The sequence below is a fragment of the Rhinatrema bivittatum genome, chromosome 5 (assembly GCF_901001135.1).
Source record: "Rhinatrema bivittatum chromosome 5, aRhiBiv1.1, whole genome shotgun sequence".
NCBI classification, from domain to species: domain Eukaryota; kingdom Metazoa; phylum Chordata; class Amphibia; order Gymnophiona; family Rhinatrematidae; genus Rhinatrema; species Rhinatrema bivittatum.
In genome coordinates, this window is record NC_042619.1 from 248,726,475 (window position 1) to 248,752,983 (window position 26,509).

Below are 26,509 nucleotides of genomic sequence, written 5' to 3' on the forward strand. Positions count from 1 at the left end.
TCTCTCCAAAGAGTGACTAGATGTGTGAAAAAAAATTTTCACATGAGCAATAATTTTTTAAACCAACAGTTTTTGAGCACCAGTACTAGCATTGCATTTCTGTATATAATGCACAGAAAAATGTATATAAGCGACCGTTTAAAACCTCTGAGCAATGCTCCAAAGTGTATGAGCGATCGTTTACATGCTCAAGTTAGAGGGAACGATGGTGAGTAGTGTTGCTGAAGAAGGGATGCAAGCATCTGTTTAATATGGGAGAAAGGTTGGTGAGGTATGTTGATGTGGGAAGGATGCAGTATGCTAGCCTGTGTTTGGTAGGTGAGAGAGGCTGATGAGAAGTGTTGATGTGGGAGAGAAGCTGGCATGTGGTTGGTATGGAATAGATTGGGAGAAGTGTTGATGTGGGAGAGAAGCTGGCATGTGGTTGGTACGGGAGAGAGGCTGGTGAAGAGCATTGATGTGGGAGAGATGCTGGTGTGTGTTTGGTTATGGGAGAGATGATGGCGAGGAGCGTTAATAAGGAAGGGATGCTGGCCTGTTTGGTATGGGAAAGAAGTTGATGAGTGTTGATGCAGGTGAGATGCTAGTGTGGGCTTGGTATGGGAGAGAGGATGATGGGAAGTGTTGATGCGAGAGAGATGTTGGCATGTGTTTGGTATGAAGAATTTGGTGGGGAATGTTGATGTGGGAGAGAAGTTGGCATGTGATTGGTATGGGAAACAGTTTGGTGAGGAATGTTGATGTGGGAGAGATGTTGGCATGTGTTTGGTATGAAGAATTTGGTGAGGAATGTTGATGTGGGAGAGATGTTGGCATGTGTTTAGTATGGGAAAGAGTTTGGTGAGGAATGTTGATGTGGGAGAGATGTTGGCATGTGTTTGGTATGGGAAAGAGTTTGGTGAGGAATGTTGATGTGGGAGAGATGTTGGCATGTGTTTGGTATGGGAAAGAGTTTGGTGAGGAATGTTGATGTGGGAGAGATGTTGGCATGTGTTTGGTATGGGAAAGAGTTTGGTGAGGAATGTTGATGTGGGAGAGATGTTGGCATGTGTTTGGTATGGGAAAGAGTTTGAGGAATGTTGATGTGGGAGAGATGTTGGCATGTGTTTGGTATGGGAAAGAGTTTGGTGAGGAATCTTGATGTGGGAGAGATGTTGGCATGTGTTTGGTATGGGAAAGAGTTTGGTGAGGAATGTTGATGTGGGAGAGATGTTGGCATGTGTTTGGTATGGGAAAGAGTTTGGTGAGGAGCATTGGTGCAGGAGGGATGCTGGCAGGTGTTTGGTTTGGGGAAAAATTTTGGTAAGTGTTGATGTGAGAGAGATGGTGGCTTGTGTTTTGCTATTATTTATTCTTCAGTACAGTTTTAAGGAACAGATCTTCCCTATCACTGTATATCCCTGTTGGGCCATTTCTTCTCTCTTCTGTATTCAGAAAGGATTTACACCCCTGTACATGGCAGCCCAAGAGAATCACCTGGAAGTTGTTAAGTTTCTCCTTGAGAATGGAGCTAACCAAAATATTGCAACAGAAGTAAGTTCTAGTAGTCAGGTGTGGCAACATCAATGTTCTCCTGCTTTATCAAACTCCAGTTAAGTCCTTCCTTTGTAGTCCCAATTTGGTGGTGTTATTTTTCTTCTCCTGGGCACGGCAACCAGATTTCACACTCCTTTCCTCTGCCACTATTCCTTCCATCTGATAGTATAATACTCCTTCCCTCTGATCTCCTCAGGGTATCACAATCCCTCACTCCAATCCTCAGCTCCCTACAGCATCATTTTCTCTCCCCGGCATGTGATCACACTTCCATCCTGGGCTCTCAATAGTATCACAAATCGCTCCTCTGTCCTCCACAGCATCACACTTCTCTCCTCTGTCCCCTCTATAGTATCACATTCCTGTCTCCCCACCATGTGATCACACTATTCTCCCCCCAAGATATTATCACACTTCTCTCCTCTGCCTCTGATTATATCTTACTTTTCGCCCCAAACTCTGCTATCATGAGTAGTATTTTTTCCACATTTAATTCAGTTTTAGAAGCTAATAATTTGATTTTCTTGTAAAATGAGGTGTCAAACCCCTCCCAGTAACCGATATACCAAGTTGTGATAAGCAATGCTTTCTTTACCATGAGATGTGTTTGTAATTTGACTTATCACCCTCTCTCAGGATGGCTTCACACCCTTGGCTGTTGCTCTACAGCAGGGCCATGAGAATGTGGTGGCCCACTTGATTAATTACGGGACGAAGGGAAAAGTGCGTCTGCCTGCCCTTCACATTGCCGCCCGCAATGACGACACCCGGACGGCAGCTGTGCTGCTGCAGAACGACCCCAATGCAGACGTGCTCTCTAAGGTAGGCGCCGCTTGACGTCTCTTACTGGTAGTTCGTTCTCAGAGCGTGCCAGAGGGATTTGGGATGGCTAACCTCCGGAGAGGACAGCGAGCATGCTGCAGAAGTGTCCCTGTGGAGAGCCTCACTCTCTGCACCATGTGGATTTGCAAAAACTCATCCAATCTACCGGCCCTGTGAACATCTTGCTCCGCTAACGAACCGTTCCTTTTCGGTTGCAGACGGGATTTACGCCCCTTCACATCGCTGCTCACTATGAGAACCTGAATGTGGCCCAGTTGCTTCTGAACCGGGGAGCAAATGTGAACTTTAGCCCACAGGTATGTGCAAATGCCGAGGGCTGAACTGGAACCCGGGGATATTTCTGTTAAATGCAGAACATCCACTCTCAAACTGCATCCAAGCGGGAACCTGACATTTCACTGAGAAAAAGACCTCTCAACCAACTCCTTCTCATCAGAAGCTCAGAACCGGTCTGGTCAATTCCTAAATGCAAGCATTCTGAGACATGTAATGACAGAGCAGGAAAATAAATCTTAGAATATTATGGTTTGGAAGCTTAAAAGTCAGGATCAGATGGGAATGTCTCAAGATAGGTTGGAATTAGTTGAGAGTTCTGCATCACACCATCCCATATTTACAACGTGGGAATCCTGAAAGCAGAATCCATCTCTAAATAGCCTGTAAAACCAGTACTGACAGCCAGCCTTGAATGTGAGGGAGCCTCTAGCCGCAGTCCTTCCTCTGATCTGTGGCAATGATGCCTGAGCAGCCTTTTGCCACTTACAATGTGTTTGACCTACTTCCCCCGGGGAACGTCACATTATAAATGTTACATGACGAAGCCTTCACTGTTGGTTTGTCTGCTCTCCTTTTCTCCTTTTCTGTTCCCAACCCCTGCAGAATGGAATCACACCTCTGCATATCGCCTCCCGCCGGGGAAACGTGATCATGGTGCGTCTGCTGCTGGACCGAGGAGCTCAGATAGACGCGAGGACCAAAGTACGTGAGTGAAATGCAAGCACGGGTCTGCCAGGGGTGCATTAGCTCCCCCTCGGACACGCATGACTTGGCTTATTATTTGACTAGAACATGCTGGCGCTGCTGATGCCTGTAGCTGATTACTGGGACGGGCGACCACTGCCATGACAAGCAGTTGTTGCCAGACCCTGAAGCTATAGGCAATGAGAGTGGCACAGAGAGCGCACATCATCACACTCACCCAAACCCAAACAGTTCTGCAGACCAACAATTGAATGTAAAACCTCAGGGTAATGTGGAGATGGCTGTGAATACTCTGGACAGCTTCAGGCTTGGAATAACGCGTCTTTTGTTTGGTGTAGGATGAGCTGACTCCTCTTCACTGTGCAGCAAGAAATGGCCATGTGCGGATCTCTGAAATTCTTCTGGACCATGGAGCTCCTATCCAAGCAAAAACCAAGGTAGGACTCGTGTGGTCTCAGCTATGCCTGTTCTCCATGTCCCTTTATTCGGCATCTCTCCAGCTTCCATTTGCACCAACCCTCAGCAGATTGCAGGGAGATTCTCAGGCATGTGGAGATCTATATTCAGAAGCATTCAGCCAGAAAGCTCAGAAATTATCCAGCTAAATTAATATTTGGGCACTTATCCAGCTTAATTCTAGCTGGATGATTTTTTTTATCTGGCTAACATTTGGCTGGTAAATCAGAAGTGTTTTGGGAAGCGTGCCTGGGAGGAGCTGAGTTAGCCAGATAACATATTCGGCCTAATCTTGTCAGCCCATACACCTGTCCTAAAGTTACCCAGATAAGGTTATCCAGCTAACTTTAAGATAGCTGGAATATATTCATCGATGTGGCTCTGACCTGGATCTTTAAGGCCCTTCATGGGTTAGCCCCATTTTGCTTTTCTTCCTCTGTTCGGATATACCAGCCTGCCGGAGCCTCCGCTCTACCTCCCAGCATTTGCTAGAAATCCTGTCTCTCAAACAAGCATGGCTAACGGAGTCTCACAAGTGCTTTTATTCTATTGCGGGCCCAGCCCTATGGAACTATCCCCTGCTGGAAATCAGAGCAAAAAAAAGGACCTGCTTCATTTTAGAAAGCTGCTGAAGTCTTATTTGTTTATCCTGGCCTTCCCTGACTGATACGATTCTCTTCTGCTTATTACCTTTCAGCTTTCCTGTAGCTTTTTCTCCTTAATTGCTAGTGCTGCTTAGTATTAAGTTATGTTTGTCCAATTTTATTTTGTATGTATGATTTTATTTTGTATGTTTTTTGTACTCTGCTGAGATTTGTGGATCAGCGGAATAGAAGATTGTATAGATAAATAACTAAATCTATAGCCTAAGTGGTGTTGGTTTAAACTCTTCTTAGTGTCTTGCAGTAATGTGAGTCACAGCCCACAGTGGAAGAAGCTGCATGTTTATGTAGGAGAAGGCAGTCTCTCTGGGGGGGGGGGGGCGGGGGCAGAGCTGTACTCTCAGGGGGTGGTTGTGGATAATCTGCTTTCCAGGATTGTGGTAGGACTAGGTGGGGGGGGGGGGGGGGGGAGCTGTGAATAATCTGCACTCGGGGGCTGATGCAATATGAAGCGCGAAAAAACGTGCGTCCAAACTGGGTGCATGTTTTTTAAACCCCCGCACATCCCCCCTCTCCTGGGCGCCTGATGCAATAGGGCAGATGAGCCGCCGTCGCACTAAAAAGGATGCTGCAGGGATAAGTCGTGCGCCCCTAGCGCATCCATGGCATCAGGCGCCCAGGAGATGTGGCTGCACGTGGGTTAGGAAAACGGACGCTGGTAAATTGAATGTCCGTTTTCCTAACCTGACTGCTGTCAAGAATTTTTTTTTTCATGCTGCTTCCTGTGATTCCTCCTGCTTAGTATCGGGGGTGATACTAAGTAGGAGGAACCACAGAAAAGCAGTAATTTCAGACTTAACGCCAGTTCCGGGGCTAGCGCTAATTCTTGCGTGTTAAAGCATGAGCGTTGGGAGCACGGGGATTTTTTTGCATTGGGGGCAATAGATAATAGCTTCATCTACGTGGCACTTACATGTGATGAACGCTGTTAGCTACGAGCGCGTTTGGACGCACGTTTTTGACATGCTAATCCTTTTTTTTTTTTTTGCACCGGATGTTAGCCTATCGTGTCCGAAATGCGTGTCCAGTCACGGGCTAACCTGTACACCAGCCCGCGTGCATGATATTGCATCGGCCCCTCTCTGGGGGAGGAGGATTGGGCGTAGTCTGCCCTCTCTGGGGGTTGTGGGAGCTCTGGGAATGGTCTGCATTCTGGGTGAAGGCTGTGCATATTCCCTCCTTGTTTTTAATTTCTACCTGTTTATCCTACTCTCTCTTGACTGTCTCATCATGAAGCCACCCGAAGCTGAAGTTTTGTTTTTTTTACCGGTTTGTGCCCATGTTCTTTAGCCTCCTCCTGACTTTCTGGCGGTGCCTCTTCATTCCCTGACGCTGCTAAAATCCTGGGAGTGCCTCTGGGATCCTACTCTGCCCCCACCTTGTCCACATTGCCAAACTCCTTCCAGCCTTCCCAACCTCTGGAGGCTACCACCCTGGAAATCCTTGGGGAAAAACAAAAAATTAAAACCCACGTGTACAAACTGCTCTTTCCAATTTCCCGGAGTTCTGCTGAGCTGCTCTCCATGTTGCTCTTTCCTCTGTTACTTTTAATTTCTGTAACGCATCCTGGATAGTTGTGGATGATTTGGTGGGGGGCGAGGGACTGAGGGCTACAGACAATCTGCTCCTCCCTGGTCCCCCCCCCCCCTCCCTGTTTAAAAATTAATTTTCAGGAAATGTTTTGTTCTGACTAACAAAAGCCTGTACTACAGAAGTGACATGGGTGAACGGCCAGTAGAAGGTAAGCATGCTTCCCCTTGTTAAAGGAGTTGTAAGGAAGTTCCCATAGTCCCTGAGAAAGGGAACGAGCGCTGACACCGCAGCAGGCCCTCTCCCCAGGGGCACCAGCTGCAGCCCTGGCACTCTGCCTTTTCCTGCAGTGTGAAACCCTGCCTCTGCCTTCTCGTGTCTGACTGTAGAATGGCTTGTCACCGATCCACATGGCAGCGCAGGGAGACCACCTGGACAGCGTACGCCTGCTGCTGCAGTACAACGCCGAAATCGATGACATCACACTTGACCACCTGACCCCACTGCATGTGGCTGCCCACTGCGGCCACCACCGAGTGTCCAAAGTGCTGCTGGATAAAGGGGCCAAACCAAGCGCCAGAGCACTGGTCAGTATAAACCTGCATCAGAAACTATGTATTCTGCGTAGAGAATGGTCAGAGTCCAATTTCCTCTGTGTATTTCTGAAGTGATATTAGTAAACCGCTTATTGGAGTAGGGTGAGCAGAGAGCTGCTAGCAGTGAGAAGGCACATGCATGCCGTGTCATTCTTGCCTCTGTCCATCTGTCTGTAGAATGGCTTCACGCCCCTTCACATAGCCTGTAAGAAGAATCATATCCGTGTGATGGATCTCCTGCTGAAGACTGGCGCCTCCATCGATGCGGTCACCGAGGTACTGCGCACGCTTAAACTCCTGACACCTTCTGTTTTATCCAGATGGAGCGCAGATAATGGAGGCGATTTCATCGTCTCCCGGACGCCTGCCTATCATGCTCATACTGCTTTGTGTGAGCAGAAGGGTACTTGCATGTGTGAACAGCTCCTTGGGTGCAGAATAGGTCAGTTTCTGCCCCGAGGCAGGAGTTGAGTGAGAATAGGTCAGTCTCTTGGGGCGAATAATTATTTAAGATCGCTAAAAAAAAAAAAAAAATTCCCTTGCATATGAGGGTAAATTGCAGGTGGGATTTGCTGTGCTTGTTGAGGTATGTGATTAATAGCTGTCGCCGTGTGACTTGGTGTCTCTGCATTGCAGTCTGGCCTAACTCCTCTGCATGTGGCATCCTTCATGGGACACCTGCCCATCGTGAAGACCCTGCTACAGCGTGGAGCCTTTCCCAATGTTTTCAACGTGGTGAGTGCAAGCTCTGCTCCCCTCATGGGAGATATCACACACACACCAATTCAGTGACGATACCTGAATGCCTGAGTGTGTCACGTGCTTTAGGTACAGCTGGGGTGTAAGAACACCTGCATTTGTTTTACATACTGACATCTAGAGTCTTACAGGCTGATGCAATAAAGTGTGCCAGCGTTGCACACAGATTTACGCGCGATTGGACGAGCGTTTTGGATGCGCTAGTAAGGAGATTAGCGCATCCAAAACGCGAACCCTAAAAAGCACGTAGCCAATAGGGCTCATCACATATAAATTCCATGTAGATGAGGCTATTTACTATTACCCCCCTAATGCAGAAAATTGCTGGGCACCCAAAACACACTTTTTAACACAGCAAATTCCAGCCTCGTAGCTGGCATTAAGTCAATCCGCAAGTCAGGAGAAATTAAAAAACACTGTTCTCTGTGGTTCCTCTTACTTAGTATTTTTGCAATATGGTGTTTTTAAGATAATGATATAATGCAATGGCTTGATGAAAAAAAAAAATTCTGGATGCACAAATATATATGCACAGTAGACGTTCTCCAGGCCGATTTCGCCCCGTGCTATTGTTCGTGTATATTGTACGTCCAGAATTTTTTTTTTTTCATCAAGCCATTGCATTATGCGAACTAAAGTGGGATAAAATGGATGCTGGTATTGAGCACCTGATGCATTTGATTGCTAGCAACATACAAGTCTTCCCTAGTACGTCCTTTTTACCATTTAAATATTGCATCAGGTGCCCAGGAGACTTGGTTCTGCACACATTAGGGAAACAGGTGCTTTTTAACGCATGTCTTCTTGCAGCAGCCTGTTAATAAGTTATGATACCTTTATAAGGACCAACTTACCTGGTCTGGAAAAGCTCATGTAATACGACATTTAGAATTTTAGGGAAAAGTTAAAAGCTGTGTTTTTTAAGGAGACTTTTAAGTAGTTATTTATATTCGTGTTTTATGATGTTATTAATATTATTATGTTTGTGTTTTAATTCTGTCTGTTTATGTGATTTGGGAATGTTATGTTGTAAACTGCACCAGGCTTCGATTTGGAGGTGATGGCCTATAAAAGCTTTTCAATAAATAAATAAACAGCAACTTTCTTTTTTATGCTGGTCCTTTGCAAGTTCTCACATTGTGCAAAGACTTTACTTTTTGCTCCAGGACCAATGCAACAGCTAGAACTCTGCAGCACTTTCTGACAGCAAAGAGAAAGACATGGGGAGGACAGTTCTGAGTCTGGTAGCAGGGCTGTTTTGGTACCCGTGGAACTGCCAGCTCATTTTCAAAGGGAAAATTATTGTGTGGTCCACCTTTTGGAAATCAGGCCATCACGTGGGTACAAAGTACGCGTCAGAAACCATGTGTAGAGATTTCAAAATGAAAATTTCCCTCCTCCTCCGACACTACCTGACCTGCTTTTCCCGGCAGCTGAAACTTGCGCATGCTGTGAACAGTCTGCGGACTTTCACTGGCACAGAGAGGAGTGCAATAATCCGACTGCAGTTTTTAGGTGGGTAAACACATATCTACCCAAGGAAAATCTCCTAGAGGTCAATATTCGGCGCCCCTTAGCCGGCTAAGTGGTGCTGTTTGAATATTCGGCCATGCTCAGTGGTGGCCACTTAGCCGATCAAGTGATTGTCTGGCTGAACAGCTGGATAAGCGAGGAGCAGGACAGGGTGCAGCTGCTTATCCAGCTAATGTAGCCAGAGACGTGCCGATATTCAGCCTTATTGGGCTTAGTTAGCCAAATAAATCTAGGACAGCTATTTGGTTCCCCTATTGTTAGCTGGATAAACTTATCTGGATAAATATAAAATAGCTGAGTATATATAGTGGTGCCCCGAAAATCTCAGCCAAGTGAGCCAGATTAGTTTATCTAGCTAACTTGTTCAGTCAGATAGCAGTTACCGTAAATATGGGCCTCCTAGTTTTTGTCCTCAAATTGCTTATTGCCTCCAAATGCAGTTTACAGGAGTTAACGTATTTAAATACAGCAGGAAAATGCCCATTCTTTCCACCTCAGAAAAATCTGATGGAGGGAGCTAGGTGATACTGGAGTCAAGCCTTTCAGCAGTTTCACATCTGGCTTAGGCTGCTAGCGAACATTAAACATCATTAGCTGTCAATGGCCTTTGCTTGGTCTATATGCACTCCCATGCAAATTTTGGTGTCACATCAATTTTACCTCTTTTTCTCCAAGACACTGGTGATCTGATTCATGCCTTGAAGTCTGCCACTTTCCTGCTAGATCTAATCCCTGCCTTGATTCTTCTAAAAAAAAAAAATGTTGACTCCTTCCTCTCTTTTATTCTGTCTTTTCCTATCCTTTCATCTTTCCTGTGGGATTGTTTCTGATCCCTTCAAGTTAGCTGTGGTCCTTTGTCATTTTCAACAAATCTTCCCTTAGTCCTGAGGCTTTCTTTAGCTAGGGGAAACTTGCAAACTCTGCGCAGACGTGGGGGGTACTTTTCACCCGTAGATTTTACATCAGTTTTCAAAAGAAAAAAAACTTTCCCTTTGAAAACTGACTTAGAAAAAGGTCATATGCAGACCTACCACTGCTATTTGTGCAAGTTGTTTTCGAGCGCCAGTATTAACATTGCATTTCTGTATATAATGCGCAGAAAAAAAATTATACAAGTGACCGTCTAAAACCTGTGAGCAATGCTCCAAAATGTATGAGCGATCACTCACACGCTCAAGTCAGAGGGAACAACGGTGAGAAGTGTTGCTGCAGGAGGGATGCAAGCTTGTGTGAGCGCTAACTCCTCCCTAGTCCCTCCCTAGGATTGCCTCTCCCATCTGCACCTAAACTTATGCATGGAAAATGGCTTTGACCCGTCTTTCTGTGTCCTTTCTGCTCCAAAGCTGTGGTGTCCACTGTATCCAACAGAACCCTTGATTTCTTGCTGCCTAGAGGCAAGATCCGTTCCCATCTGGACTCCTCTTCCTCTCTTCCATTAGCTCCATGTGACTGGGGTTTGGTTTTTTTTTCCGGCCCCTCTACTGTCCCTGTTCTCTTGGATCCACCTGCTGCTTTTGACACTGTTCCTTGTTCTATTTGTCTTTCTGCTTGTCCTTCCTTGGGTATTTCTGGCTGAGTTTATCACCGATTGTCGTCCTCTCTCTCTTTCAGGGTGTGTACTCTTCAATAACTTGCATTCAGACCAATGCTGACATTCTGTGGGTGTTTGCTAAGGCTTTGCTTTTGGACCTGTGCTCTTTCTTCCATCTATACTCATAGCTCTCTTTCTCATTCTCTCATCCTTTTTCCTCCATAGTGACCCAACTCTCGCCTTATTTCCCAGCCAGGGACAAGTTTCTTTTTTGTTAACTCCTTTGCCTGCTCTGATGTTGCTAAGAATTGGGCTGACTGCCAACCCTTCTTTCTCAATAGTTGCACATTTCTTCAACATAGTCTTCATTCCAATACCAGCTTCACAGTATTAAAAAAAAAATCAATTCTTCTCTCACCTTTCATGGCTCTCATCTTCTCCTTTAAGATATCTTTCAGTATCACCTTGACTATTGAAACAGTTTCCTAACAGGTCTTCTAAGATTCACAATCCACCCACTCCAGTTGCTTGGGAGCTCTATTTCTAATTCAGTTTTAAGCATATATACTGCCCTACTGCAAGGTCTCGGAGCAGTTTACAACAAATTCTAAAATACATCAATAACAAATGCATAAAAATAACTGTAGCCCCAATTCATTTCTGGTTCTGGGCACGGGTGAACACAGGGAGGGTCATGGACCACTCAAGGCCCCATGACCTCCCAGGGTTTTGTTCTCTCTGGGCCTCTTCCTGCTCACCAGTCCAGTCATTCCAAGAAAACAAGGTCCACACCAGTTCTGTTGTTCAAAACCCAAAAATCTTTACTGAACTGCTTGCAGGCTAAACAAAGTCCAAAAATTAGTATACTTAGCAAGGTGCACAACAACAACTCAATCAAAAATGAGTGAAAAATAAACAAACAGACTCTTTTCACCTTCTTACACCTCTCCCCAAAACACGTATAGTCTCTTTGGGATGGGAACCCCCTTCCACTCTGAGCCCTCCAAGTGCCCCCCCTTCTCTCTGGTGTCTCGGGCTGATTGTGGCTGAATCAGTCTCTGATTCTGGTGAACTTTCCCAGGCAGATTACCTCTCGTCTGGCACCTCCTCTTCACGCTCTGTATTCCCGGGAACTCTTCTTCTCTGTACTCCCCTGGACCCCCTATGTGGAGCGATAGGCCCTTTGGTGCCACTCTGTAAAGAAATTGCTCCAACTCCACCAGGGCTCCACATCTTAGAATCCCACTTCAGCAAGCCTCCTGCATCACACGGGGTGCTGAGTTTTATACCCTCACCTCGCTCCCCTTTAGACACAGACGGGACACTGACATCCCAGCAAGGGGCAAGGTCATTCGGAGGGCACGCAGACCAGCTGAAGCCATAGATGACATGTTGAAAAAGGATAGGGGCCACATTCCTTGGGGGGAAAAAATGGGCACCCCGTCACATAACAAAATACATTTATCCTAAAATAGAAACGTTTGTATCACCAGCCTGGAACTCCCATCCCTCTCCACCAGCTCTCTTGTCAGTTTTGCTCCATTTTCAAATTCTTGATCTTCCCCTTTAAATGCATGCATGGCCTTGCCCCTTCCTCTCTCTCTCTCTCTCTGCTTTTATTCTGCACGATTCCTCCCCTGGTCTTCTGTTCGCTCCCAGTCATGTACCCTCCTCAGTATTCCTCGAACCAAGACAGGTACCATGTTTTCTTGCTCTTAGCGTGCTTTCTCCAGCTCAAGCTGCCTTCTGACGTTGAAAACGCACCATCATTAACTCTCTCTGTTTTACTTCAAGTTAAAACCCATCTCTTACCAGTTTCTAAATCCTCAGGGTCTTCACCATTACCTGTCCATGTCTCTTTTTCACTTTACATCACTCGTAATACTTTTGCGGTGGCATCCTATGTGTGTGTGGGGGGGGGGTCTTACGAAAAACTTAAAATAAGTAAATAAACAATTGGACTATCCTGGAGCGCTTGCCGACGGTCTCTGCATGGATACCAAGGACTGAATGAGCGGAGACTGAATTGCCTCTAGAAGTGATCTGTCTAGAACAGGCTTGTAATACAACCGTGAGGAGCAGACAGCTGACTGAGCAGGCCTCCAAGAGGCCGAAAACTAGTGACAGGGTTCACGAGGGGCAGCTGGCTGGCAGAGGGGATGAGATGGGGCAGTGACTGGTGCCTGAGTACAGTGACAGTACAGGTCTGACAGAAGCACACTAGTCTTTATTCGGTTTATGGGTAAATTGTCACTTTTACAATATCGTAAATTATATATCAAATTCCTTGCACATTTTCAGTGTGCAAATGTAAAATAAATAATTGCTTGGTTGCTATATTATTGTCCAGTACATTGTATGCCGCACATCTTTTTGTTGTAAATTATTTTAATTACATACTTTTAATCTTATGTCTTGTTTGTTTGTGTTATAGAAGGTGGAGACGCCTTTGCATATGGCAGCAAGAGCTGGGCACACTGAGGTTGCAAAATATTTACTCCAAAATAAAGCCAAAGTGAATGCTAAAGCCAAGGTAGGTGAGCAGACATCAGGATGGATGGATGCTTTTGTTATCAGCCTAATGCCCTTTCTGACAAGCTGGAGCATGTAAATGACTTGTCAGGTTCCTCATTACTATCAGACATAGATAAATGGTAATGGGATATATATATATATAGCTGTGTTTGTGTCCTAGCAGGAGCACTCTACTAGGGAAAGAAGAAGCAGAGGAAGAAGGGGAGGGGATGGGAAATTTCAGGGGAAGGAAGGGGAGTGAAGGCAATGAAAAGGGTCATGGACGGACATGAGTGGGAGAGAGGGGAGTAAAGAGAAGAGGGAATGAAATGGAATGAAAATGGAGGGGAAGAGAAGAAAGACTGAGAGAACATGCATGTATTTAATTCAATTTGGGGTAGATTTTAAAAGGTTGCGCGCATGTTATAAAATCGGGGGTCGGCGCGCACAAGGGGGTGCACAATTCTGCAACTTGCGCGCGCCGACGCCCGTGGCCTTCCCCCGTACCCTCCCAGGCCGCTCCGATTTCAGAGCGGCCTCGAAGGGAACTTCCCAATCCCCTAACCTAACCTCCCTTCTCCTTCTCCTTCTCCTTCCTCTAATCCTTCCACTCCCTAGCCCTACCTTAAACCTTCCCCCCTACAACCTTTATTTTACCTGTTGCACCTGCCTCTGGCCCCGCCCTGCCCCCGGAGCTCCCCGCCCCCTCCCCGCCTCTTTTTCGAAGCCCCGGGACATTAAGCGTTTCCCGGGGCTTTACACAAGTCGCTGAGCCTTTCTAAAATAGGCGTAGGTTTTTAAAAATCTACCCCTTTATGAATGGCAGTTCATCACAGACGTCGATGCAATTACACACAACAATAGTAAATGGTTATATACAATCAAATAGTACAATGCCTACTCTCTAACTGCATTAGAACAATATAAAATACAAGCAATCTACAGTTACAATACTTCTAATTATCCTATAAGGAAGCTTAGTCACTAACTTCGTCCTAAATCAAACGTTCTTTAAGGCCTCTCGCCTAAGCATTCAACACTCTGCCTATACCTCCCACTTGACTATACCAGGGGTCGGCAACCTGTGGCTCTGGAGCCACATGCGGCTCTTTCAAGACCTGATTGTGGCTTCATCCCAGGGAGTGCTGGCTGCGGTGACACAGGGTAAAGAGAACAAAAGGCAGGGCATGGGAGGAGGGAATGACTGCCGGGGATGGGGAGAAATGAGAGAGAGCAAGAATGACTAACTGCTGAGGATTGGGGAGACTGAGCGAGAGAGAGAGAAAGTGACTGATTGTTGGGGATAAGGAGAGGCAGGAAGAGATTGTTTACATGAATGAACTCTTCTATTTTGAAAGGTTACAGATCTCTGGACTATGCACTAATTATGCCAAAATCTAACCCTGGCATTGGCTCTGGTAATTATGAGGTCCATATACAAAGGGGCTAAGTTGACATTTAGCTGGAAAAATGCAAGGGTTTTGAATTTCCCGCCTGTTTGACTGTCCCCGGGTTTTCTGGGTAAGTTGCTAGCTGACTGGGGCTGTTTTGGGGTGGAGCATATTTAGCTGGATAACTTAGCCAGATAATGCAATAATTGGCATTATCCAGTTAATTTTAGGACAGCCTTAAAGCATCCCTAAATGTAGCCAGATAAACTTATCTGCCTAACTTTGAGTTATCCAGGCATATTCAGTGGCACCCCACACTGCTGGTTCCCTGTACGTACCAGGATCAGTCCAGACAGTGGGGTTATGCCCCCCTTCCAGCAGATGGAGTCAGATAGAACTTTGAAGGATGCTTCCTTATAAGGTAGTGCACCCTCTGCTAATCCTCTGTATTCTCCTGACTCCAGCAGATGACAGTGGTGGATTTTGTGGCTGCAAGAAGCGGATAAAAGCCTCCGCTTCAGTCCTGCTCTCTTTCTAACCCTCAGTGACCCGTTGATGGAGGCACAGAGGAATAACGCCTCTCTGTGTCGGCTGCCCCAAGGAAAATGGCGTCTCAGGGGCAGCGGGTCGGATAGCAGCCACAGGGGGAGAGGCTGGCACCACCAACTTGCACCCCAGAGAGAGGAAGAGAGGAAATAAACTGTTAGGAAGGAAATAAACACAACTTACCCCGGCAACAGAGAGGGGACGGGGAGAGCTGTAAATAGTACTGCCTGCAAGCTATAGAATGCTCCCACTAAACCAGGCGCGGAGGCTACAGGAGGCTACAGGAGAGCTCTCAAAATAATTCTAAATTTAAAAAAATTTTTTTTTTTAAATCAGACTTGATCCATCCAAAACAAAGGAAAGCCAAGGAGAATAGAGAAAAATCTCTAAATTAGCTTTCTAGTCATCTCAGTCGCCTCCATTTTCTACGGACTTTATTCTACTTCTTCACAACGCTTATCTGGCCAGGATGGGCCAGCACCAGGAATTTCTGATGGGGCCTTCCCCTCCCAAGGTACCCAGAATGGCTGATTCCACCGGGGTCTTGGGGAGTGCCCAGACCATGGGGAGTGTCCAAGGGCCAGCGTTCCTGGGAACAGGGGTGCCTCCGGCCACCACAAGCGCTCCGAGGGTCCGTTGGTACACCCCTCTGCGGTGGGGGGGGAGGAGTCGGTTCCTCAGCAGGACCCAGACCCGGATGAATCCTCAGCTACAGCTCAATTGGAAGGGGATGATCCTAGAGTCCTGCGGATCTTCCAGAGGGACGAGCTGGACCCCCTCATTCCACATATTCTACAGGAATTGGACATTGAGGCCCCTCAGGACCCGCCTGAGCCCAATCCACCAGCGAAGAAAGGGTACCTTCTAGCTAGTCTACATCCGCCGTATAGGTCCTTCCCTTCCCATCCCACTTTCCTTCAACTGTTATCCAGGGAATGGGATTCTCCAGAGGCCTCCCTCAAGGTCAGCAAAGCCATGGAAAAGCTATACCCACTCCCGGATGACTTCCTGGAGCTCCTTAAGGTTCCCAAAGTAAATTCTGTGGTCTCAGCAGTGACGAAGAGAACTACCATTCCAGTAACGAGTGGTGCAGCCCTGCGAGATCTTCAATATCGAAAGCTGGAAGTTTTATCTTAAGAGAGTCTTCGAGGTGTCTGCCCTGGGGGTCTGGGCGGCCATTTGTAGTTCCTTCGCTCAGCAGGCAGGCCTCTGCTGGATTCAACAGCTGCTCAGCTCCCAGGAGTTGCCTCCTGAGGAAGCACGTCAGGCAGACAACCTGGAGGCCGTCATAGTGTATGGAGCAGATGCTCTGTATGACATACTCTGAGTCTTGGCCAGATCTATGGTCTCTGCAGTCTCGGCTAGACACCTCCTCTGGCTCCGCAACTGGTTGGCGGATTCTTCTTCCAAGTAACAACTGGGATCCCTGCCCTTCAAGGGGAAACTACTATTTGGGGAGGATCTGGACCAGATTATCAAGTCCCTCAGAGAGAATAAGGTACACAAACTGCCAGAGGATCGCCCTCGATCGTCTAGGTTGTTCAATTCCACCAGAAGCTGATTCAGGAATCAACGACGTTTCCGCCATGCAAGGACTGCAGCCCCTCGTCAGCCATCCTCACTTTCCCAATCCTGGACTCAGTCCTTTTGAGCCCAAAGACTGGTCCAGCACAAGGGACATCCTCCAAGTCTTCACAATGAAGCTATGCCGGCCCACTCCCCGATCCCCAGGATAGGGGATGTCTCTCCCTTTTCTACGAGGAGTGGGTCAACATCACGTCGGATCAGTGGGTCCTGGATATTCTAAGACACGGCTACGCGTTAGAATTTGCTCGGCCGCTAAAAGACAGCTTCCTCTTCTCCCCATGTGGCCCAGTCCAGAAACAACTCATAGTCCAGCAGACACTCGACAGGCTCCTGGCTCTCGGAACGATTCATCCGGTGCCCCCCCCCCCCCCCCCGGAAGTAGGACGGGGACATTATTCGGTATACTTCGTAGTCCCCAAGAAGGAAGGTTCCTTCTGCCTGATCTTGGATCTCAAGATGGTCAACAGGGCCCTCAAGATTCCCCACCTTCGGAAGGAAACCTTGCGCTCCCTGATAGCGGCGGTGCACACCGGAGAACTTTTGGCCTCCCTGGATCTTACGGAAGCTTATCTACACATTCCCATCCTCCAGGCACATCAGCATTTTCTGTGGTTCAAGATTCTGGGACAGCATTTCCAGTTCCAGACTCTATCCTTTGGACTACCGACTGCCCCTCGGACCTTCATGAAGGTGATGATAGTGTAGCCGCTGCTCTCCGGAGGGAGGGAGTCTTGGTGCACCCATACCTGGACGACTGGCTCATTCAGGCAAAGTCCTCAGCCCAGTGCCACCGGGCGGTCGACAAGGTGTTGACGCTTCTTCACTCCCTCAGTTGGGTGGTCAACTTCGCCAAGAGCAGCCTTTCTCCATCTCAGTCTCTGGACTTCCTGGGGGTGCATTTTGACACAGCACTGGGCATGGTGTCCAGGCCCTTGGACAGGGCTCATGCGCTCATAGCTCAGATACACGATTCATTGGTCTCTCACTTCCCACGGTGTGGGATTACCTCCAGGTCCTGGGATCCATGGCTTCCACCATCGATCTGGTCCCCTGGGCATATGTGCATATGCGTCCCTTGCAGCGCGCCTTGATCTCCCGCTGGAAGCCGGTGTCTCAGGACTTCCAAGCCATCCTCCCTCTCCTGCAGAGAGCCAAGGACAGTCTCTCGTGGTGATTCAACCTGAATCATCTCCTCCAGGGTGTTCCTTTGGACATCCTGGAATGGGTATGTGTCACGACGGACGCAAGTCTCTCTGGCTGGGGAGCGGTGTGTCAGATGAGCTCAGCACAAGGGAAGTGGACGCCATTCCAAGCAACCTGGCCGATCAATCGCTTGGAGACCAGAGCAGTGCGCCTGGCGTTGAAACATTTCCTACCTCTCGTCCATCGTCATGCAGTCCGAATACTATCAGACAATGTGACCACTGTGGCTTACATCAATCGCCAAGGGGGCACAAGGAGCCGGCATGTCTCTCGGGAGACAGACAGGTTGATGGTATGGGCGGAGGCTCACCTCTCCCGCCTAGCGGCTTCCCACATCGCAGGAGTAGACAACGTTCAAGCTGACTTCCTCAGTCGTCAACATCTAGATCCCGGAGAATGGGAACTCTCCGAGGAGGTGGTGAGTCTCCTGTTCCACCGATGGGGGACCCCCCCACCTGGACCTGATGGCCACCTCCCGGAATGCGAAGGCTGCTCGGTTCTTCAGAGGCAGAAGAGAACACGGCGCAGAGGGAGTGGATGCCTTAGTCCTCCCCTGGTCTCGTCATGTTCTCCTCTACATGTTCCCACCTTGGCCTCTGGTGGGCAAAGTGCTCCAGAGAATAGAGACCCACCAGGGCTCGGTAATACTGGTGGTGCCAGAATGGCCCCGTCGCCCGTGGTTTGCCGACTTGATCAACCTCGCAGTGGACAGACCTCTTCGTCTAGGTCAACTTCAACGCTTGCTGCATCAGGGTCCGGTATCTTTCGCCCAGGCCGATCGCTTCTGTCTTGCGGCCTGGCTTTTGAGAGGCGTCGGCTGAGACGGCGTGGATACCCAGAGGCCATTATCTCAACCCTCCTCAAGGCTAGAAAGATGTCTACCTCCATCTCCTATGTCAGGGTATTGAAGGTTTTTGAGAACTGGTGTGCCTCCATACCTGTGTCGCCACGGACTGCCTCGGTGGCTCAGATCCTATCTTTTCTTCAACAGGGACTGGACAAGGGTTTGGCCTACAATTCGCTGAGGATGCAGGTCTCTGCTCTAGGCTCCCTACTTCATCAACGAGAGGGAACTTCCCTTTCCTCTCACCCGGATATCATCCACTTCCTCAGGGGAGTGAAGCATGTGAAACCTCCGGTCGGAGAATGAGATTGAGACTCCTCCTGGAGTCTCAATCTCATTCTCCGAATCTTGGTCAGGCCACCCTTTGAACCCATGCATTCCGCAACCCTCAAGGATCTCACTCTCAAGACTGTTTTCCTTGTAGCTATCTGTTCTGCCCGCAGGATCTCGGAGCTTCAAGCACTCTCTTGCAGAGAGCCCTACCTCCATTTCACGGATTCGGGAGTTTCCTTGCATACTGTGCCTGCATTTCTGCCCAAGGTGGTTTCCGAGTTCCACTTGAATCAGACGGTAGAGCTCCCGTCCTTCTCAGCGGACGCTTCGGGGGATCTACGCAAGCTAGATGTCAAGCGTATCCTCATTCGCTATCTGGAAGTCACTAATGAATTTCACTTGTCGGACCATCTTTTTGTTCTCTGGCATGGTCCAAAGAAGGGGGCCAAGGCGTCAAAAACTACCATTGCTCGCTGGCTGAAAGAGGCGATCTCGGCGGCGTACATTGGAATGGGTCGACCGCCTCCAGTGGGTGTCAAGACCCATTCTCTTCGAGCTCAAGCTGCTTCCTGGGCGGAGATACAATCGGTCTTGTCCCAGGAGATATGTCGAGTGGCAACTTGGAAATTGTTACATACCTTCGCTGGTCACTATCGTCTGCACATACAGTCGTCTACTTTTGGCTCTTTTGGCTCTCGGGTCATTCGAGCAGAGCTTTCCGGGGCCCACCCTACGTAGGGAAACTTTGGTACATTCCACTGTCTGGACTGATCCTGGTACGTACAGGGAAAAGAAAATTATTCCTTACCTGCTAATTTTCGTTCCTGTAGTACCAAGGATCAGTCCAGATGCCCTCCCTGAGTGTTTGTTGGGTTTGGGATTGCCTCTCTGCTCAAATTGTTCTTCAGCGCCTTTTCCTTTGGCTGGTTAATGGTTCATTCTGCAAGTTGGTTGTTTGACACAGTTTGTGCCCATTGCACACTGTTATTAGTTACTGAGTTCTATGTTGCTTGATCCATCCTGTTTTTCCTCTTTGCTTTGATATACTCCATACTGAGGATTAGCAGAGGGTGCACTGCCTTATAAGGAAGCACCTTTTGAAGTTCTCTCTGACTCCATCTGCTGGAAGGGGGACATAACCCACTGTCTGGACTGATCCTTGGTACTACAGGATCGAAAATTAGCAGGTAAGGAATAATTTTCTTATATCTGGTATAAGTTAGATGGATAATTTATCCAGCTAACTTAGCCGCACTCCCTGCGGTTCGATATTGCCCTCTATCCTACAGAGGGTCTTTTCATTAGTGGCGTTCAATGGAGGCCCCCCTCCCCTTTTGTCATGGGTAGGAGAAGCTTGTGGTGCCTCAGCGTTTTAATACTTAGGGTGGGTAATGTTTTAACAGCCTGCATTGCGCGCAGAAAGCAGCTGTGCAGGGACTCCGGGCAGCATGCATGCACACATCTACACCCGGGACATAGCAGGTGTACATGTGTATATCGATTTATGCACCTACTTTTCAAAATGGAAAATATGCATGTGAATGGTTTCCCCATCCCAAGCCTGCCCCCTGCAATGGCTGTTTCTAGTGTGCATAAAAGTATGCGTGAAATCACTTCCATGCATACTTCTATGCGCACAACCCCCTGGGCCATTTTCAAAAGCCACTTTATGCACATAAAACCCAGTTGCATTCACATAAATCCTTTTGAAAACTCAGACTATAACACTTGTCATTTTTATAGCGCTACTGGACACATACGCAATGCTTTACAATCATGCTAAGTACTCAAGTACAATAAGTCCCTGCCCCAGAGAGCTTACAATCTAAGCGGGTTCCTGAGCCAATGGGAGATAAAGCGACTTGCCCAAGGTCACAAAGAGCGTCAAGGGGAGAAGCAGGGTTTCAGCCCTGGCTTCCCTGGTTCGTGGCACATTGCTCTACCTTCTTCCTCCCTGCCCTCCACATTTCCCAGGTTGCTAATGTACATGTAAATTAGCAATCATAGTAACATAGTAGATGAAGGCAGATACAAATCTATGGATTACCCAATCTACGTGATCATGCATTGGATGCGATGCAGTAACAACAATGATTGTGATCAGGCTACTAGCTTCTGCACTGAGAGCCAGGTGTTATTTCTACCTAACTTTACTGTATGCCTGAGACTTCTGGGGAAAGAGATTTCACTGGTGGGAGAAAGAGTGAGAAAGTGAGCTGCCTGGAGGGCCTTGTTTGCCTTTCTGATTTTTTTTTTCTTCTTCTTTTCAGGATGATCAGACCCCGCTTCATTGTGCAGCTCGCATTGGTCATACCAGCATGGTAAAACTGCTCCTGGAACATGAAGCAAACCCAAACCTGGCCACCACTGCAGGCCACACCCCGCTGCACATCGCCACACGAGAGGGCCACGTGGAGACAGGCCTGGCTTTGCTGGAGAAGGACGCCTCCCAGGCGTGCATGACCAAGGTGAATGCCTGCTAACAGGCTGGAAGAGCCAGCAATGTTACCGTACAAGGGCGATAGATACTGGGTGCCCTTTAGATGAAGATGTAGTGTGCGGGAGAGGGAGAAGGCAGCCTGCCGCCAGTGGACAATGATTAATGCACTTCTTGCAGTCATTGCGCTTGCAGTGACTCCCCAGAGCCCCTTGTTAAATTATTTTAAGAAAAGAAAGCCAGCATCAGACTGAGTGGAGCTGTTGGCCAGAGCCCTGAGAATAAGATACTGAATCTATATCCTGCACCTTGGTTACTCAATGCACCTATTTTACTTTCAAAAACCTCCATAAGCAAGACTTAAAAAAAAATTACAATAGGCTTATTATTTAGACTTGTAAATTCATGAGAATATTTAGAAATGTTCATACATGGAAGTTTTCTACTTTCAAAAATGAAAAGTAAGGAGAAGTCCTATTTATGTGATACTTGGATGGTCTTCTGGCTGTGTTTCTGTAGACTAGGCTTGTGACAGCACCTTGTCCAAGTTGGTATTAGATCTAATGCCGCCTCCCTTCTGGTGTTTGACCTCACGTTGCCCTCTGTCCTCTAGTGTTAGACCTAACCTCCCCTCACTTTCTACTCCGTGGTGTTGTTTGACCTAACCTCCCCTTGCCACCTTCCCTGTGCTGCAGGACATAACCCTTACACTCCCCCCCCCTCTAGTATTTGTCCTTCCCTCTCCCTCGATCTTCTAGTGCTGGACCTAACCTCATCCCTCTCCGCTCATCTTCTCCACTCTGGTGTTTGACCTCCCCTCTCCCTCTGCTCTCTAGTGTTAGACCTAAACTCCCTCCCCCCCTCCCCCCTCCCACCCCCCCCCCCCCTCTGGTGTTCGGCCTAACTTCCCTTCTCCCCCTCCCCTCTGGTGCTAAACCTAACCTCCCCTTGCATCCTCCTCTCTGAGGCCCTGGTTTCATGTGTTTCTCCACAGAAAGGATTTACCCCCCTACATGTTGCGGCCAAATATGGAAAACTGAATATGGCCGAGCTGCTACTGATGCATGACGCTCACCCAAATGCCACAGGAAAGGTGAGGACGCTACAAAGTGAATTCATTAGTTTTGTTTGCTAGCAGAAATATCTGAATACACGAGGTCACTTTGCAGTGATTTTTGGCAGAGCAGATTAGAGGCCAGGTAGCAAACACCTGTGGAATTTGCACCAATGTGGGCAGTTTCAAAACTACCCCCCTAAGGGGCAATAATCCAAAGTTTTCATGAAGATAAATGTGAAGTGGTTAGTAATGGCGATTGCAGCCTTAGTTAGAGTTTCTTGAAGACTGAAGGAAGGCGATGGTTTGAATAATGATGTCTGTAATATGAAAATGGAAGGTAAAAACTGAAGAGAGCCTATAGCTCAATCGAGATACTTTTTGTATGGTATGAAAACTGTTATTAGAGTTCCCCCTGATGAAGCCGTCTGGGTGGCGAAACATCGAGGCCTTTATGTTGGGGGTGTGTGAATCTTTGTGAATACGTCTAGCATTGAAGTGGGCTTGAAGACAAAAAGCAGGAGGTCTGAAATTTTGTTCAACCTGAGAAAAGAAGAAATGTTATATTTTGATTGTTACATCCTGTGGAAAAGAAAAACACGGACATTTTTCATTTTGGTGGGCATCTTTGGGAAATAACAGTGTCTGTAATGATTTTAGGGTGGATTTATATGTAAGAAGAGGAAGAAATTCTGTTCTGTGTATGCTTTTTGATAAAAAGATTGTGAAAAAACAAAGAGAAATGAAAGTTTGTACATTAGGTTGGATGTACTTTATTTATCCTCAAATATGATTATAGAGCTAATTAAGGTGAGGATTATTAACTAAATAAGTAGTCTGTCTTTTTTGACCATAATATATATATATATATATATATATATATTCTTATGCAATATGATTTTTTTTAACCTTTTATTTCCAGTTCATTATTTAGAAGATAATATTGTATATTTTATGCTATTGTAACTTGCTTTGAACATGTAAATGATAAACTGTGTGCTGACTAGAACATTATGATTATTATTATTATATGTTAAGTTTTATTAGTGTTACTCCTCCCAGCAGGTGGGTAAATCCATGCACATTGCTTCATGGTGTACATAGTGCACATAAAAGAGATGGGGTTAACTCGAGATAGTAAAAAGATTTAATTCTGAAATCTCTGCACATACTTTCATTCAGGTGCTATGTGTTAGTACTGTTACTGTTTAACATTTATATAGTTACTCCTGAGGGAATTCTGCACACAAAAATTTAAAATTCTGCACATAAAAACTTAAAGCTCTGCATACTTGATATTGGTCAAAATAACAATATATATGACAGTCTTTAAGTAATTAATGTAAAATGTAATACAGAAAAAAGTTATTACTTAAAGATACAGAGTTTTAAATATTTTGAGCAGAATTTCCCTAGAAGTTCACTATGTTGCTCTTTCACGCTCTCTCCCTACTCCCCTGATCAGTCTCCTTTCACTTTGCCCTGTCAGGCACCAACTCCTCCACCTGCCACTATCTCTCCCCTCCCTGTCTAGGCTCAATCCCTTCCACTCTATCTCCACTCCCAAAGTTTGATCCCTCTCTCAGTACTGGCCCTCACACAGGCTCCCTCTGACCCTCTCTGTCTCACACACACTCACACAGGATCCCTCTCTCTAGTGCACATACACACCCCCTCATACATGCTCCATCTCTCTCTCTCTTTTGCACACACACCCTCACCCTCATACAGATTCCCCCTCTCTATTTCACACACACACACCCTCATTCAGGATCCCTCTCTCTCTCTCTCTCTCTCTCTCTCTCTCGCACACACCCCCTCATACAGGCTCCCTCCCTCTCTTGCACACACATCCACACTGGCTTCCTATCTCTCTCACACATACAACCTCACACAGGCTACCTGTCTCTCTTTCACACCCCCTGCACACTGTCTCCCTCTCTCACTCACCCCCCCTATGTATAGGCTTCCTCTCTTACACACACACATCCCTTCACACAGGCTCTCTTTCTTACACATACACACACTCTCACACAGGCTCCCTCTCTCACAAACAAACAAAAGCACCCTCATACATGCTGTCTCTCACCCCTAGGCTTGCAGTCTTACACACACATACACACACACATACACACACACACACACACACTCTCACTCTCTCCGGGGCTTGCTCCATCTTTGCTGCAAGCGGGACGGCTTCCACTCGCAGCATGCTTGGGTCTCCTTCTTCTTTGCCGCAAGTGAGATGGCCTCTGCTCACAGCAGGACGGGGCCTGTTCCATCTTCGCTGTGAGCGGAGGCCATCCCGCTTGTGGTGAAAATGAAGCAGGCCCAGATGTGCCACGAGCGGAGACCATCCCGCTCGCGGCATGCCGACGCCTGCCAAATTCTGCACAGATTCTGCACAGCTGCGTAGCAGAGAAATTCTATGCTCCGCAGTGGCACAGAATTCCCACATGACTAATACTGTGTTACACGGTGTATGCAATGCTACACAGATGCATAGAAGAGACAGTTCATGTTCCGTAGAGTTTATAGTCTAGTCGACAGACAGATTTGGAGGTCAGACAAACATTGAGGAGCAAGCATGCATCCTGAAGTATAGTCAGGATGTTAGAGAGAAGGCTGGCCTATCTCTTGTGGTACAAACATACCCATGTTTTGTGTGCCAGCCATAATTTCAAAGGAAAACTCCACAAGACGTTTCCCTTTGAAAATGAGCTTGCAGTCCTGTGGCTTTTCAAAATTGTCATCCCTGTTTCCCGAAGCTTTCCATCCCAGTGATGCTCCTTGCTTTACAAACTATTGAAATTATACATGGGGAAAGTATGCTATTCGCTTAGGGCACCAATGATGAATATTGCTAGATGAAGCCCTTTAATTTAGTGAGCTTATCCCAAACTTTAATCATATGGTCACTAAGAGGTCAGATTTCAAAGGATGAGTCAGGTGGTAGCACAGTGGTACAGGCCGGGTGAAGTGGTCATGCACATACACACCTTACAAGGAACTATTGATAAGGACCACAAGACTCATCTAGTCTGTCCAGTTTGCTTCCACGTACAATGCCAAAGACCCCCTTTCATCTCTGGCTTTCCTTGCACTTTATTGTAACTAAGGACCTCTGTGCATATCCCATACTTCCTTAAATTCTATTCTTTGTTTCTTTCTTTCTTTAAAATATTTATATTTCGCCCATAGCAAAAATCATCTGTGCTAGGTGAATTACAACTAAAACATAACACATAAAACTGACAATTTAACATCAAATTATTTATTTATTTATTTATTTAATTCTTTTTAATATACCGATGCTCAAGACCAGGTCTTATCGTACCGGTTTACAATAAACTAAGGGGGTGGGGGGTGGGTAAACCAGTTAAGACTGAGAGCGAAAGTTACATTACAACAGGGAATGTGGAACAAGGATGTTAGAAAAAAGGGACAGATTAACAACTTCTAACTGGAGAGCGGTGCATGTAAGCAGAGAACAATTGCTTACATGGTAAAAATTATATACAGTTTAAACAGAGGAGAGTCAATTGGGCACGTTATATAAGAGCGTAGTTAGCAGAAAACAGTTCCTTTGTGGGGTGGAAAGAGGATGCGACCGAGGGGTGTTGGTCCGTGCGGGTTACCATAACGCTTCTTCAAGGATATGCTTGAGCGAACAGCCATGTTTTTAATTTTTTTCCGAATGTGATATGACAATGTTCCTGGCGGAGATCTGGCGGGAGAGAATTCCAGTGATGCGGAGCAGCCGTTGATAGCGCTCGTTTTTGCATGCACAAAATGTATCTGCTCAGTGAGGGGAAACATTTCAGTCTTGCCATTTGTCCAGCTAACTCCAAAAGTTAGCTGGACAAAGCCTTTGAATATAACCTCTTTGTTACTATGCAATTTTGGAGTGATTTCAGAAAATCTAGAAGCAGACTGAAGGTTTTATGGTAAATGTGGATACAGATGGCTCTGCCAGTAAAACATTGCTGCTTTTGTTACTTTTCTGCAGAACGGTCTGACTCCACTACATGTTGCCGTCCATCACAATAACCTGGACATTGTAAAGCTACTTCTATCCAAAGGAGGGAGCCCACATAGTTCTGCTCGGGTAAGACAATGTGCTCACTGTGCTGGGGGTTAGTGGGGTGCAGCTGCATGTCTCTTCTTCCTTCCCTATATACAGCTCTGCTCAAGCAAGGTAATGCACTCACTGCGCTGGGGGTGTGGGGCCTG

General features: G+C 46.9%; 1 protein-coding gene across 16 annotated transcripts in view; it reads left to right on the forward strand.

Annotated features, from left to right (window-relative positions):
• The window catches only part of ANK1 (ankyrin 1), a 332,523-nt gene that overhangs the window by 161,041 nt on the left and 144,973 nt on the right, over positions 1-26,509 (forward strand). For 15 of the 16 annotated variants that reach the window (XM_029603733.1, XM_029603731.1, XM_029603734.1 and 12 more), the window contains 12 exons: positions 1,435-1,533; positions 2,173-2,358; positions 2,577-2,675; positions 3,259-3,357; positions 3,699-3,797; positions 6,398-6,595; positions 6,782-6,880; positions 7,241-7,339; positions 12,862-12,960; positions 21,056-21,253; positions 22,217-22,315; positions 26,286-26,384. In XM_029603733.1, coding sequence (XP_029459593.1) covers positions 1,435-1,533; positions 2,173-2,358; positions 2,577-2,675; positions 3,259-3,357; positions 3,699-3,797; positions 6,398-6,595; positions 6,782-6,880; positions 7,241-7,339; positions 12,862-12,960; positions 21,056-21,253; positions 22,217-22,315; positions 26,286-26,384 — 1,473 coding nt within the window. The remainder of the gene's footprint in view (positions 1-1,434; positions 1,534-2,172; positions 2,359-2,576; positions 2,676-3,258; positions 3,358-3,698; positions 3,798-6,397; positions 6,596-6,781; positions 6,881-7,240; positions 7,340-12,861; positions 12,961-21,055; positions 21,254-22,216; positions 22,316-26,285; positions 26,385-26,509) is intronic. The other variant, XM_029603727.1, reaches the window with a different exon arrangement.